The sequence below is a fragment of the Podarcis muralis genome, chromosome 3 (assembly GCF_964188315.1).
Source record: "Podarcis muralis chromosome 3, rPodMur119.hap1.1, whole genome shotgun sequence".
Taxonomy (NCBI): Eukaryota; Metazoa; Chordata; class Lepidosauria; order Squamata; family Lacertidae; genus Podarcis; species Podarcis muralis.
Genome location: NC_135657.1, coordinates 7217092 through 7232921, shown reverse-complemented (window position 1 = coordinate 7232921; position 15830 = coordinate 7217092). Strand labels below are relative to the sequence as shown.

At 44.3% G+C, this 15830-nt stretch overlaps 1 protein-coding gene across 1 annotated transcript; it reads right to left on the bottom strand.

The window, feature by feature from the left end:
- Nucleotides 1-10971: 10971 nt before the first annotated feature.
- On the bottom strand, nt 10972-14767 carry LOC144327145 (gallinacin-10-like). The gene is made up of 3 exons (XM_077925328.1): nt 14621-14767; nt 13057-13198; nt 10972-11312 (listed from the first exon to the last, which is right to left on the bottom strand). The coding sequence occupies exons 1-3, from the start codon at nt 14676-14678 to the stop codon at nt 11300-11302; spliced, it is 213 nt and encodes a 70-aa protein (XP_077781454.1). The 5' UTR covers nt 14679-14767; the 3' UTR covers nt 10972-11299.
- Between the last annotated feature and the right edge of the window lie 1063 nt (nt 14768-15830).

The window sequence follows — 15830 nt, the reverse complement described above, 5'->3', positions numbered from 1 at the left end:
GATCAAAGGAGAGGTATCAGTCATGAAAAGAAAAAAAATCAGCATGGGTGATATTCAACAGTAGTCAGAATAGAGTCATTCAAATCAATGAATCAATGAATTCATTTGAAAGAGTTTACTCTGAGTTTTGGTTGGATAACACCCCATGTATTTATTCTAAGATCTCTGTGGTGCTATACTATATGAATTTTCGCCTTAGGATTACATGCTGAGTCCTTGTACACTGGAAGATTGATGAAATAGAACTTCAACTCCAGAATTACGATCTGCAAAACAAAGAAACACAAAAATGTAAGATTCCCAAGCCTACATGAGCAAAGAAATTGTTGTTCTAAGTATAAACCAAAGGACAAATCCTTCCAAACCATAATGCTACTGACTCCCAGATTTAAAATTTCTTTTATAGAAGTTGCTCCTTTAACTTTATTTTTTTTTTAAAAAAAACTTCTTATATTTATCTGTCTCTTCCTCCAACAAAGCCTGGCTTGTGAATACATTGTCTGTTGGACCTCAGCTGATAATGGAGAATGTGGAGAATGTGCAAAGTCAATTTACAGCTCCTTGTCAGGGATATTATTATTACTCCTACCCCTAGTAGTATTATTTACCTGTCCTCTGCCCTAAGATCCCGGGGCAGGTAACAATTAAAACACAACATTCAAAACAGTTTTAAACAATTCGCTATCACAGAAATATGGTGGTTCTTAAAAATATATACCCTCGATATCAAAAGCCAGGATTAAGAGGTGCATTTCAGCATCCTCCAGAAGCTATATAATGTAATAATAATAATAATAATAATAATAATAATAATAATAATAATAATAATAATAATAATAATTTATTATTTATACCCCGCCCATCTGGCTGAGATTCCTCAGCCACTCTGGGCGGCTCCCAATCAAATGTTAAAAACAATACAGCATTAAATATTAAAAACTTCCCTGAAGAGGGCTGCCTTCAGATGTTGTTTAAAGATAGGATAGCTACTTATTTCCTTCACATCTGAAGGGAGGGCGTTCCACAGGGCGGGCGCCACCACCAAGAAGGCCCTCTGTCTGGTTGCCTGTAACCTTACTTCTCGCAATGAGGGAACCGCCAGAAGGCCCTCGGCGCTGGATCTCAGTGTCCAGGCTGAACAATGGGGGTGGAGACGCTCCTTCAGGTATACAGGACTGAGGCCGTATACCTATAATAGTTTATTAATTTTCCAAAAATAACAAAACTTATACAATAACAATATATAAAAGGTAAAGGTAAAGGGACCCCTGACCATTAAGTTCAGTTGCAGACGACTCTGGGGTCATGGCGCTCATCTCACTTTACAGGCTGAGGGAGCCGTCGTTTGTTTGCAGACAGTTTTTCCGGGTCATGTGGCCAGCATGACTAAGCCGCTTCTGGCAAACCAAAGCAGTGCATGGAAACACCGTTTACCTTCCCGCTGGTGTGGTACCTATTTATCTACTTGCACTTTGACATGCTTTCGAACTGCTAGGTTGGCAGGAGCTGGGACCGAGCAACAGGAGCTCACCCCCTCGCAGGGATTCAAACCGCCGACCTTCTGATCGGCAAGCCCAAGAGGCTCTGTGGTTTAGACCACAGCATCACCCATGTCCCATAACAATATATATTCATACCCAAATTTTTTTTTTAAAAAAATGACTTCGCCCTAAACCAGGGGTTTTCAACCTGGTCCCTACCGCCCACTAGTGGGCGTTTCAGGATTCGAGGTGGGTGGTAGGGGGTTCTATGGCACAAGTTGAATCCTCCTTCCATCGAGCACTGGTGGGCAGTAAGGAAATTTTAGAGGCATTTGTGGTGGTTGGTATAAAAAGGTTGACTACCCCTGCCCTAAACCTTTCCTTGGTTACATTGTATTTCTTCACACTGCATGTCCTTTGTAGTCTGAAAACCTCTGGTTAAGAACTTAATTCATTCTGGAGGTACCACTGTACTTCAAAATCCTGCCTTTGTATATATGCAATGATAAGCAAAAATAGTAAAAAAATAAAAAAGTAAAAATAATGATTTTCAAACTACAAAGGACATGCAGTGTGAAGAAATACAATGTAACCAAGGATAGGTTTAGGGCAGGGGTAGTCAACCTGAAAAATAGTTCTAAACCTGAAACTGTTCTTAACCTGAAGCACCACTTTAGCTAGTGGGGCCTCCCGCTGCCACCGTGCGATTTCTGTTCTCATCCTGAAGCAAAGTTCGTAACCCGAGGTACTATTTCTGGGTTAGCGGAGTCTGTAACCTGAAGTGTTTGTAACCCAAAGCGTTTGTAACCTGAGGTGCCACTGTACTTGTAATGTGATTATGAACAGATAATAAGCAGAAGCTATATAATGAAGGTGTCATATGCCAGTTGTGTGTGGTCAGTGGATATGGGGGACTAGGCTACTCCCCCAAATGTTCCTGGTAAATTGGAGTATTGATGTATTAAAACCTGGTTCCACCTTCCTGGGAAGCTTTTGACCGGCTTGGGATGCTAGAGAGCCAGTGTGGTGTAGTGGTTAAGAGCAGTAGACTCGTAATCTGGTGAACCAGGTTCACGTCTCGGCTCCTCCACATGCAGCTGCTGGGTGACCTTGGGCCAGTCACACTTCTCTGAAGTCTCTCAGCCCCACTCACCTCACAGAGTGTTTGTTGTGGGGGAGGAAGGGAAAGGAGAATGTTAGCCGTTTTGAGACTCCTTAGGGTAGTGATAAAGCGGGATATCAAATTCAAACTCTTCTTCTTTTTTTACTTCTTCTAACACGTACAGCATCACACACACCCCATTACCCTCGTGAGCTGGCACCTGTGGCCCTACCTGTTCCACACCGCTGCCATATGCACCTCTGAAGTGAAGGGGCTTGACAACCCAGGGGCTGCCAAACTGAAGGTACTCTCCTGGGCCCACCACGCCTGAACTTCTAAAGGTGGTGGAAGAAATCAAGGGGACTCCCTCTGCTGCTCTGACCACCTGAGAGGGTCGGGGGGGCGGGCGGAACAGTCTTTCAAGTATTTGGGGCCTTTTAGGTATTGAGTGCGTTAAGCACTGCCATGAGCAACTGTGGTTTGCGCCAAGAAGCAAACTCCAGTACAGTTTTGACCTCTCCAAACGTAAAAGCAGAGGTTTGGAAGCTGAGCCCAGTTGATTCATTGTCTCCTGAACACATTGAGGGTCCTTCTTCTGAGGTGACTCAGAAACTGCAATTAATCCAGAATGCGGCAGCTAGACTGGTGACTGGGATTGGCTGCCGAGACCATATAACACCGGTCCTGAAAGATCTTCATTGGCTCCCAGTTCATTTCTAAGCACAATTCAAATTGTTGGTGCTGACCTTTAAAGCCCTAAAAGGCCTCGGTCCAGTATACCTGAAGGAGCGTCTCCACCCCCATTGTTCAGCCCGGACACTGAAGTCCAGCGCCAAGGGCCTTCCGGTGGTTCCCTCGCTGCGAGAAGTGAGGTTGCAGGGAACCAGGCAGAGGGCCTTTTTGGTAATGGCGCCTGCCCTGTGGAACGTCCTCCCAGCAGATGTCAAGGCAATAAACAAATATTTTAGTTTTGAAAGACAACTGAAGGCGGCCCTGTTTAGTGAAGGTTTTAATGTCTGATGCTGTATTGATTTTAATATTTGGTTGGACGCCGCCCAGAGTATAAATAAATTATTATTATTATTATTATTATTATTATTATTATTATTATTATTATTATTATTAAATTCTGCACATGCTGACAGGCACCCAGCCCAAAGTCAGTGGGAATATTTAACATCAAATGGTGAGCATTCCCAGCTCTGCACAGGGTAAATGGGAAAATCTTGCCTTACTTTTCGCAGCACATCTTTATCTTTTCCTCATCGCAATATCCGAGGATCTTATTCGGCATACTAGGGCAAGCACCTGTGCATGCACCTCCAGATTGTATACACTGTTGCTCATTGTATACAGCAGCATATATTCCTGTGCAAAAAAGAATGAAGGAAGTCTATGTTTATTGCCCGGAGAGAATAACATGAGATTTGAACAAAAAATACCAATAAATTAAAAAAAAAATAAGAATGAGAAACTGTTGGGATGTAGCCAAGGAATCGAGGGCAACTAGCAAGCCCCCAGCTGGCACCAGCTCCCCCGGCCGGTAAGCTGGGCGATCTCCAGTCCTTGATTCAGCGTCAGTGACCCCACCTTCAGAAGCTGGAGCCCACTCTAATCAGCAGAGTAAATTCTACGCAACCGAAGTGGCAGGGAGAGGCTGTGATGAGCATATTTACAAGCAGTTTCTTCAGCATACATCAGGACAAAAGGAAGAACATGTCTTCTCCCCTTCATGTCCAAGCAAGCAGCATAAGCAATAGCTATACACAAAACGGAAGTTCCCAGCAAGCTGTGCTGGAGTGTAAACAGGTATGTGACACACAACAGTCATGCCTGTACTTAAAGTGGAACGGAATATCCTAACAGAAACAACTCAGGTAAACCATGGAGCAATTGCAGACGATAGCTGTGGATGCCCTAGATCTCATTGGGAGCCTGATTTTTCAACCTGGGATGATCTAGAGTGGAACAGACCTGACCCAACCCCAGAATCTAGATTGTTGTTGTTGTTTAGTCGTTTAGTCGTGTCTGACTCTTCGTGACCCCATGGACCAGAGCACGCCAGGCACTTCTGTCTTCCACTGCCTCCCGCAGTTTGGTCAGACTTATGGTCCTCAAAACCAAATGTTTTAAAATCCCATTGACTTGCATTGGGAAAGCTAAACAGTTATAACTTCATTGTTTTTGTTTTTCCCCAGATAGGTGCATTGTGGGATGTAATCCACTGGGAGCAGTCAAATACAACATTCCTTGTTTTGCTAGAGTGGACATGCAAGGGAATGTTTGGTCCAGCCAGTCAAAACTTCCTGTTCCTCCTGGCCTGGAGCATCCTTCCTTGCATGTGACTAGTGGGTGGGCTTGACCTTTCCAGACCTGGTAAAAGGACAAGGCATGCTGCCACTCTCTCTCTTTTCCATCTTCCTTTCATCCTGTGAACTTCCTGGACTGAACTGCCGGCTGCCAGCCAAGCAGTCCCCCAGGTCAGCTTCCTTATGGGATAAACCTGTTCGTATAAGTTTGTAACTTTCAGCCTAAAGCCTGCCTACAGGGATCACACTGTGCTCTGCCTGATTGTCAGCAAACTTCCCTTTTATTGCTTATGAATAAGACTGTCGTGTCTCTATTCTTTTAGGAGGGATTTAAAAGGGGATTCTTACCAGGGAGATTGAATTGCATAATAGTAAGAGGTTCTAACGAGCCTGCAACCAGATCTCTGCTTTGCGTGAGAAGGGGAATGTAAACTCTGCCAAGCAAAGGAACTTGCTAGTGCAAGTTAGGAAGGATATTAATAAACAATATATCCTCTCCTGCCACCCTGAACATTCCCACATGCATGACATATGGAGACACAGTTGCCCCTATAGTGGGGAAGTAACCCAAATTTCACACAGGGGATTTACATTTTAAGTAAAACCGCTATAACTTTTATATTTTACTTCACATAGAGGCATAGCTGTCAAGTGTCCCTTATTTGAAGGAACAGTCCCTTATTCCAGTGCCATGTCCCGCTGCTGTCCCTTATTGATGGATGTCCCATAAATGTCCCTTAAAGGATGTCCCTTAAATTTCAAAGGAAGCAGCTCCTGTCCCTCCCTCCCTGCCGGCCAGGGAGGAGGGAGGCTCCAACTGTGTTGCTTGGCTATGTTGCTCACCCAATAAGAAGTCTAAGAATGACTGGGGGGGTGGAGCTTGCATGCCTTGTGTGCGGCTAGTTAATGCAAGCTGAGGGGTTTTTTGAATGCTGGACGCCATTTTGTTGCACGTGCTGCTGCAAACTTTGCAGTGCAAAGCCAGGCCAGGGAGCCATCTTAAGTTGAGGCTGCGTAAGCCTTGTGGTGCATGTGATTCAGATTCTATTCAGTTGAACCTCTGGTTACAAAGTTGGTTGGACAGTGTTCTCGAAGCTACCCAGCATGAGTTTGACCAGACTGCAGGAGGACAGGAAGACTGGAGTGCCTGGAACAGGTGAGGCTGCAGGTCCCTTATTTTGGCTGCTGGTCCCTTATTTTCAAATCTGTAAGTTGACAGCTATGCATAGAGATTTGCAGTTTGGAGACACCACATATCTTCAGGGAGGCATGGACTACCTACCTTTATATTTGGGTGTGGGTCCCCCCCCCAAACCCCCTATAATATATATATATATATATATATATATATATATATATATATATATATATATATGCTTTCGTAGATTTTCACGGGTACAAGAATGCAGGTTTTGGTGTCCTCGGGTGTCTTCCCGTGTAAAAGTTGGGGTGTCTAGGCGACGTTTCGACGAGGTCTCACTCGTCATCTTCAGGCTGGTGTTTTCGGCTTCTTGTTACTGGAACAGAGCAGGATCTCAGTGTTTGAGTTCCTATAAATACTGTTGAAGGTGTGGTGTATAGCCTCCAATGTTTTGGGCAGAGAGGAGGTTCCCAGGCTAGTGTGCCTTTTCTTCTTTTGTTCCTTAATTACTTGAGGGATATCTTGAGTGATTTCTTGAGCGATATCCTGAATCCCACTTAGGTGGGTCATTAGGTGTGGATTAGTTTCTCAAGCCTTTGTGTCTTGAACTCTTGAACTTTGTGAAGAGTTTTTTTTTGAGAAGATGGCTGTACTGCATTTGGTTGTGCTCTGGCTTGGCTTCGTGTATAGGGGCGAGCTGTGGTTTTGTGGCCTGTGCCAGCCAGATCTGTGTAGGGATTGCAGGGGGGTGCAGCATCCGGAGGTGCCACCATGGTTTGGCTACTGGATGGTATCTGTAATTCATCTGTGGAGAGGGTCTGGGTTTGGGTCTGGTGTGGTTGATTGGTGATGGCGTTCTGTGTGCCTCTGGATCTGGTGTCAGATTTTGTGGGGAGGGCTAATTTCCAGATGTCTGGCAAGCGGGATGTGTCGTCACGCTTGTTCATGTTGTGAGGGTGTTTCTCTATCTCGATGGCTTCCATGATTATTCTCTTGTGGTGATGTTCCATGTTAAAGAGCAATTTGGAATCTGCAAAATTAATTTCGTGTCCTGTTTCTTTCATGTGTTGGAAAAGAGAGGAAGTTTTTTCTTCTTTTTTGACGGCATTCTTGTGTTCTGCGATACGTGCATTTATTCGTCTGTTTGTTTGTCCAATGTACGTGGCTGGGCAGACTTTGCAGGGTATTTCATAGACCCCTTGGTTTTCCAACTGGATTTTATCCTTGGGGTTTCTGAGGATATTGGCTATTTTTTGGTTGGTGCAAAAGGCTGTTTTGATATTGTGTTTATGGAGGATTTTGCTAATTTTATCTGTAGTGCCCTTGATATAAGGAAGGAGGGCCATGCCATTGTTTTCTTCTGTGTCTTGGTTTTTGGGGGGTGTTTCTTTTTGGATTAGCTTCGTAACCCTGTTTTGCTGGTATCCATTGGCAATTAACACATTTGAGAGATTCTGTAACTCAGTTGTCAAGTGGTCTTCGTCAGCCAGGCGTTTGGTTCTGGAGATGAGAGTCTTGGCTACGGAGTTTATTTGTGCAGGGTGGTGGTGTGATTGTGCATGTAAGTAGCGGTTGGTGTGTGTTTTTTTCCGGTAGATAGTGTGTATATATTAAAAAAGACCATGAGTGCTCAATCCTATTATTATTATGCTACTTTGTCCTTTTCCTTGACGGACACAACCCTCTCTCCTAGGCAGCAAACATTCAATGGCATCCTTTGCCAGGCAGGGACTAAGAAGCACCCCCTAAGTGCATAGCTGAATTGAAAGAAAATGAGACAGGCAGAGCAGAGCAGAGCAGAGCAGCAGCAGAAGTGGCAAGCAGATAGGCATCTGGATGCATGCCAAAATGTGAGTATGCCTGGAGAAAGAGGTTATCTAGAGCCATTTCAATCTGGCTTGAAGCCCAGTTTGCCTTGCTTGCCCTGATGGATCACCTCTCTACAGAGAGACTGGGCAGTGGAGGTTGAACCATAGAATCATAGAGCCATAGAATTGTAAAGTTGGAAGGGATCCCAAGCATCATGTAGTCTAACCCCCATGCAATGCAGCTAAAGCATCCATGACGGATGACCATCGATGCCCATTTAGGGCAACTGGGGCACTGCCACCACTACATAGCTTCTAAAGGAAGCAAACAAAAGTTTTTCCCCAAATAAAAGCATTCCTGAGCCACAATATTTCCTGCTTCCCACACACTCATTCGTCTTCTGAATGAACTCCAGCAGACTTTTCTGCCCGTCTCCCATTCTCTGGCCATTAGCTAATTGTACGGTCTAGTCTCTCTCAAATTAACTAACAAAATGGTGTGCTGGATCCTCTCCCACCCCCGATACAGTGGTACCTCTGGTTATGTACTTAATTCGTTCCGGAGGTCCGTTCTTAACCTGAAACTGTTCTTAACCTGAAGCACTACTTTACCTAATGGGGCCTCCCGCTGCTGCTGCGCCGCCGGAGCACGATTTCTGTTCTCACCCTGAAGCAAAGTTCTTAACCCGAGGTACTATTTCTGGGTTAGTGGATTCTGTAACCTGAAGCGTCTGTAACCCAAGGTACCACTGTACCTTCTGGAAAGAAGAGAAGTGTCTCCACTTCTGCACTGCTGAATGATGAAAGCATGGGCAAGCGGGTCTTTGTCAGCCATAGATGAGTGTCCCACCCCATGGGCATGTCTGCAGGTGCTTTCTGTGTCCTCCCTGCCCCATTTCAAGGATTGGAAGCCTTGGGTATATAAACCTGGCAGGCACACCCTCATGCTGCTGTTCAGTGTCCACCTAGGTGCACACATCAGGCTTTAAAGGGCACCTTTCCCAAGGACCCACAAATGCAGTACAAAGTGACCTAAGAGTGCCCTTAACCTGGTGTGGCCAGATTCAGCATGTGAGCTTCTCATGGACATCTGGTTGGCTACTGTAAAAACAGGGACTAGATCAGGGTTTCCCAAACTTGGGTCTCCAGCTGGCTTTTGACTGCAACTCCCATCTTCCCTAGGTGGCATGACCAGAGGTTAGGGATGATGGGAATTGCTAGTCCCAAAACAGCTGGAGACCCACGTTTGGGAAAGCCTGGACTAGATGAGCCATTGGCTCTTCTTACATTTATATTTGGGAGTTAGCATTGTTTGCCACGACATCACCTTAAGTGTGTCATATAGTGTCCTTAGTCATTTAATAAGAAAAGTGATGCTATGTCAGCGGTACCATATGTGAGCATCAAAGGGGGGAGCATGAGAGGCAGAATCAAGATAAACAGTCCAGAATAAGGTTTGGCCCAGCACAATGATACTGTTAAAAAGGTAACCTATCCGGGTCTCAGATAATTGCTTACCTTGGTTAGAAACGATCACCAGAGCAAGGGCAGCAAGGAGAAAGTAGCAGGCCTTCATAGCTTTGAGAAGGTAAAGGTGGACGTCTGCTGTACAAGGAAAGGAAAAATGGCAAGCAATGTGGTCTGTGCAAGCCTTTTATACTGTTCTGGGGATGGCAACTTCCCTAGCCATTGGGCATAAATACTGAATAATACTCCCTCCACCCAAAAAAACTAACAACCCCAAAACAAACAAACCATTAGGCAGTGTGCCACGCTGTTATATGGAAAGAAGACCCTGTTCTTTGGAGTTGGAACACCTGGGCACAATGGATGTCATGATAGATCAGGGTGGCCAAGGTGGCCTTAGGTGACACTCAAGAGCTGGGAATTGTGCACGTAAGTTTCTTACTCATGTTGTTTTTGGGGGGGGTAAAAGATGAAGATAGTTGTTTTCCAGAAAAAGAAAAGTTTGGTGGTATCACTAATAGTTCTCCATTTTTAAAGGGAGTTTAGAAGTGCTGGTTTTACTTATAAATTGTATGTCTCTTTGGTTTCAAAGTTTGATTCTGTTGGCATTTTTCTTACAAATAACTTAATTGGTTTTACCTAAGCTCTAAGCTTTTCTTGACCAAGTGATATATAAATCTTGTGGTCTTCTCAGCTACATCATTTTGGATTCCATCTTGTGGAATTGCGATGGTGGACCCTGGATCTGATCCCAAGGGGTTCTTGAATTATTCCTTGTTGTCTTCTCACCACTCAAGAAGAAAACGAATGTAGGTACAGTGGTACCTCAAGTTACAAATGCCTCAGGTTACAAACTCTGCTAACCTGGAAGAGTTACCTTGAGTTGAGAACTTGGCCCCAGGATGAGAATGGAAATTGTGTTCCCTTGAGCTGTGGCTTCGGGTAACCCTGGGTTGAGGGAGTGGTGGCAGCCTTACCAGTTCTATTTTGTCCTGTTTCTGGAAAAGTAAACGGGCTTGCCAGCCTTGCTCCAGACGCCTGCTCTGGCTGGAGAAGCAAAGACAGGTGAGGGAGGGGCAAGTGGCTGGGCGCCCGTTTACTACAAAGGCTATTTCTATTATGATACTCTAATGAGGATAAAACTATGTCGTATTGGGTTCTTTCAACCTCATCCTAACCACCTTCTGTAACCTCAGCATTTACCACAGTGCTCTGAAGCACTTACTAACCCCCCCTTTTCTTTTACAATATGGGGAGAGTTCTCCCTTGCACCTTGCTGTTGTTGTTGTTTAGTCATTTAGCCGTGCCCGACTCTTCATGACCCCATGGACCAGAGCACACCAGGCACTCCTGTCTTCCACTGCCTCCCGCAGTTTGGACAAACTCATGCTGGTAGCTTCGAGAACACTGTCCAACCATCTCGTCCTTTGTCGCCCCCTTCTCCTTGTGCCCTTGCACCTTACCTGGAGTTATTTTTCACTCCAGCATTCAGCTGTTAGTTTTCTCCTAAACTGGTTCTTAGTAGTTATATGGTCAGACCTCATTCTTGCATAGTGATACTGGCTGTCTTCACTCATGCTGGGTTTTGCAAAAGCTCTGTGTTTAGCTTTGCAGGTGTTTGAATCCACAGCTCTATTTAAAATGAGGGAGATCACAGACATGGTCTAATTTGATTCTTTTTATTAAGTCGTAATCTAAAGAGTAAAATGACAGAAAACTGGCTCTTGGTGAAAGTAATGCCCCATAAGTGACAAGAGGAGAGCATGCATGTTCTACATTTGACAACTGCATTCCTGAACAGATTGTGGGCAGAAATGCAGAGGAACGCCAAGAGAGACAGGAGTGGTGATTCAGCTGTAGATTCAGTGCACAACTGTGGTACATTTTCAGAACATCCTTGCAGTGGTGAGGAGAAAAAGAGTATTGTGAACTTGCTTCTTGCAAAGAACGGGTTCTGATGGGAGTGGAGCAATCAGAGCAGAGAGTTGTCCTCAGGCAAGTGTCCTATAAAGATTAAAAAGTGGAAAGGTTAGATCAATGTGGTACAGTCCCCAAAGGAACAGGTACAGTGGTACCTCAGTTTAAGAACTTATTTCATTCTGAAGGTCAGTTCTTAACCTGAAACTGTTCTTAACCTGAGGTACCACTTTAGCTAATGGGGCCTCCCGCTGCCGCCGCACAATTTCTGTTCTCATCCTGAAGCAAAGTTCTTAACCCGAGGTACTATTTCTGGGTTAGTGGAGTCTGTAACCCAAGGTACCACTGTAATAGCTTTCTGAACTTCTTCTGCCCACTGATGGTAGGACCATCAGGGTATAGAAACCAAGTCTTATGAGGAAAATTTGAGGAAGCTGGGTATGTTTATTTTATTTTTATTTTTTTGTAAATAATTTGTATTCATTTTCCAATTAAAAAAACATTTATATTAATAACAAATCAAATATTTCCACATTCAAAACCCCCCACAAAAAACCCAAAATAGTCAATTATATAATCCAAATTAATTAATTTCAATGGGACTTCCCATGTTCTGGATTTCAAAAGCCAAATATCCATCCTTTATCTTTCTGCTATCTTCTCTATCACTTCACAATTTTCCATTCCTGATATTAACAATCTCCTCTCTCTATCAGTCAGGAAGCTGGGTATGTTTAGCCTGGAGAAGAGAAGACTGATTGCCATCTTCAGACATTTGAACGGCTGACACGCAGAAGATGGAAAAAGCTTGTTTTCTCCTGCTCCGGAAGGTAGGATCTGAACCAATGGATTCAAGTTTCAAATTACAAGAAAGGAGATTTCAAGTAATCATCAGGTAGAACCATTAGGAAGGCAGTCAATTCTGATTCATGAGGCTTTTAAACAGAGGTTGGATGGCCATCTGTCAGGGATGCTTTAGCTGAGATTCCTGCAGTGCAGGGCATGGGATCCTCATGGGAACTAAGTGATTCTGTTATTTCACAAGACATGGGTGGGGAGCCAGTCCTCCAGGCCTTTCTATCTGGCCTTTGAAATCTCCCCCCAGGGCCACACCTCTCACAGCCCATGCTTTGCAACCCACATTTTTATAATATGTCATCCAGCTCTGATCATGTGCAATGAAGTTCCACTCTGTGGACTGAGTCACACATTCACGTGGCCCATATATCAATCATTATCTCAAGGATGGAGGAACCTCTGGTCAAAGGGGGGACATTCAAATGAGGCCCTCCAGGCCTTTCTATCCAATTCTCTAGAGCAGGCACATCCAACAGGTAGATTGTAATCTACCAGTAGATCACTGGACGTCTGTGGTAGATCACTGGCTCCCCCCAAAGAAGTTCAACAACTTTAACCTGAACCCCAAAAAGCAGGGCCTTCTTCCACCCTAAAAAAGCTCAACCTGAACCCCGCAAAATGGGGTAGATGACTGCCAGTTTTTAACTCTGTGAGTAGATCGCAGTCTCTTGGGAGTTGGCCACCCCTGCTCTAGAGTCTTCACCAGGAGACACACCCCCTTACCAGCCCTGCTCTGCACCCTTCTCAAGTGTATTTTTCTAGCTAGAATGTGTCATTGGACTGTGATAATGCCTCTTGCATGAATGGGGAGTGAATGGAGAAGTATGTATTTGTGTATAGAAATCTTAGATTTCTCCATTGCTCCGTTGAGAGGAACCACAGAGTTGCTCTCATCACAATGCTATCTCATAGTAGCAAATCAGAAAAACAAAACGGAACTAATATTTGAAGTCATGCAAATATTGGTACTTACTTGGTACAGCAGTTCATTCCTCCATGGCAATTTCCGGATACACTAAAAGTTGTAGGACATGGACCAAAAATGCAGTAACTCTGCCCCTTTGCTCTGCAGGCAAGGGTATCGTCGAGATCAGGAGGAGGACCCTGAGCATAACCTAGACACAAGAGACGGGGTGTTAGTTTCTTAGCTTATTATTCATTCACATACAACAAACAACCCACAGTTGTGAGAATTAGCTTAGGGTATGGGCAGGTATCTGGCTGTGAAACATATTATTAGGGCAACAAAGGTGCCATACAAAGGTGCCATACCACCGAGCAGCTGACTCCATGAAACTCCCGTCTGCCAAAGCCAGCAATAAAATTCCCATCACATTTGCAATAAAATTGCTGCCATATTTGCAAAGCTAAGCAGAGTCCAGTACGGTTTCAAATTGGATAGGGGACCATGTGTTGAGATTCCTACATTATGCTCATTTGCCTTCAATAGCAGTAAAGCTCTGCTGGATGAAATATTAATTGCTTCTGGTCTATTTTTCGGGAATCCTGCAACATGTTTAAGTTTTTACTCTGCTAACTATACATTGGAATCTGCTCTAGATCAATGCTGAGTGGAATTCCACCACACGGATAAGGGAAGAGGGGGAATTCTTTGGAAAATATTTAAAGAGGCACAGCAGCCAAAATAAACTTCCAAGTAGGGATTGTCTTAGGCGCAGCAGTAGACAACAACTAGGAAATTCAGTAGAATGACATTGGGTGGAGCAAAAGGATATAAGCAGCTTGATAAGCATCAACTAGGATGTCAAGGAGGGATAGACTGGGAAATCTTGAGATATGAGATGAGATATTAAAACAGAACTGTAAGATGTATATAATAAATTTGAAGAATGCAATAATAATAGTTGTCATGAAGTAGTGATCCTGTGAGTAAGTATCGCTGGGTGGGGCCCCTCAGATGGTAACAATTAGTCCCCAAAGTGGGAGCATATGATGGGGCTGGCTGGCTGCCAGCGTTCCCCAGCCCCTATAAATCTTTGAGTTAACCTGCTGGGAGGGAAAGAGAACACACCATGGATTAGACTTGCTGTTTGATGTTCTGTAGCTGGTGCTAGAGAAGAAGCCAATAAAGTCTGATAACCCGTTCAGTGCCTGTGTGTGATGGATTAGGACTCAGGAAACTAATCCCCTCAATAATGATGATGATGATGATGATATCAGTCCCCAGATAGGTTTCTCTTTGTCCATCATCAACCTTGTGCAGAGCAATTGCCAATCAGTGTAGACCAGGGCTGGCCAATGTGATGCTCCATCATCTGTGAACACTGGCCATCCTGGCTGAGGCACATGGGAATTGTCACCCAGAAGATCTGAAGAACACCATACTGGCTACTTTGGTACAGAAAGTACTGAGCTAAATGGATGAGGAAGCTTCCTAAGCCTTTAAAATGAAGCAAGCCAAATAAACTAAGAATAAAAACAAACTGTGCCCCTTCCTCTCTTCCACCAAACTGAAAATCTTTCATCTTTTTTGGGGGTGTGTGTATATATGAGGCCAAAGTTATTTTCCAACTTACCTGGGCAAATCTGGAAGAGGAGCATGACAACAGCAACGAAGAAGTAAAGGATCCTCATGGCTGATGATCTGGTGGGCTCTGGAGTCTGGTGGGCAGTAGAAATTCACACAACTTCTCAGGCCAGATATTTTTTGGAGGTCGAAGCTAGAGACTGCTTGCGTATTTATAGGGTTGAAACGATTGTGAAATCTAGGTGCATATGTTACTTGTCAATAAGTAACTGTCCTTAACAGTTTGGAAAACTTGCCGGCTACTGGCGGGTAATTGCACATTTCAAATGATGTGACAATTAAACAGTGATGCAAGATGCACGGTGAAAATCCATTAACCTGTCTCACTCTTACGAAACTTCAGCAACAACACATTAAGTTCCTTGTGACCTAATTGATGGAGGGAACTCCTGGGGGCTCTTGGAAACAGAGAAATGATCATAAGAAGAGCCTGCTAGATCAGGCCAATGACCCACCTAGTCCAACATCCTGTTCTCAGAGTGGCCAACCAGATGCCTGGGGAAAATATGTAAGCAGGATTCGATCACAAGAGCCTTCTTCCCTCCTTTGGTTTCAAGCAACTGATATTTCACAAGCATTTCTGCCTCCAACTGAGTAGGCAGAGCATAGCCATCATAGCTAATAATAATAATAAAGTAATAGTAAAAAAACAAATTAAATGCTTTTATATATATATACAATGAGCTGAGATCTCCGGCTAGTCAATAGCCCAAGACGGTTGGCTGCAGTATGCAAAACCACCCCCAGGCAAGATAGCATTAGCCAAAAAGATGCATGTCCATAATTACTTGTAACATTGATATGCTCTTTTTAAAAGAGTGATGTGCAGCTTTCTTGTTCGTTCATATTTGGCAGTTTATCAGCCATGCAACTTAAATTTGCTTCCATTCTTTATCCCAATCACCACCCCACCCTTCTTAGGGTTCCGGTCTCCAAAATGTGGCGGTCCGTGGTATCTCTGTGTCTCCTGGTGGTCCTCACGGGCACTCACAATGTCCCCATCTTCCCCCCTCTCTCTCATGACATGGTCAACTACATCAATAAGTTGAACACTACCTGGCAGGTAAGTACCAGCTTTTGGCTGGCCAGTTGGGATGCGGATGACACTGACAGGAGAAGGAGGTGTTACACTTGACGGAGTGTCCCCACCTCCATCGTTCTGCCCGGACACTGAGGTCCAGCGCCAAGGGCCTTCTGGC

What these genes read in the sequence shown, in the direction of transcription:
- LOC144327145 (XM_077925328.1), bottom strand. Translation starts at nt 14,678, where the DNA reads ATGAGGATCCTTTACTTCTTCGTTGCTGTTGTCATGCTCCTCTTCCAG. An exon ending in CCTCTTCCAGATTTGCCCAG is followed by an intron (nt 13,199 to 14,620) that starts GTAAGTTGGAAA and finishes TCTTGTGTCTAG; the next exon opens with GTTATGCTCAGGGTCCTCCT.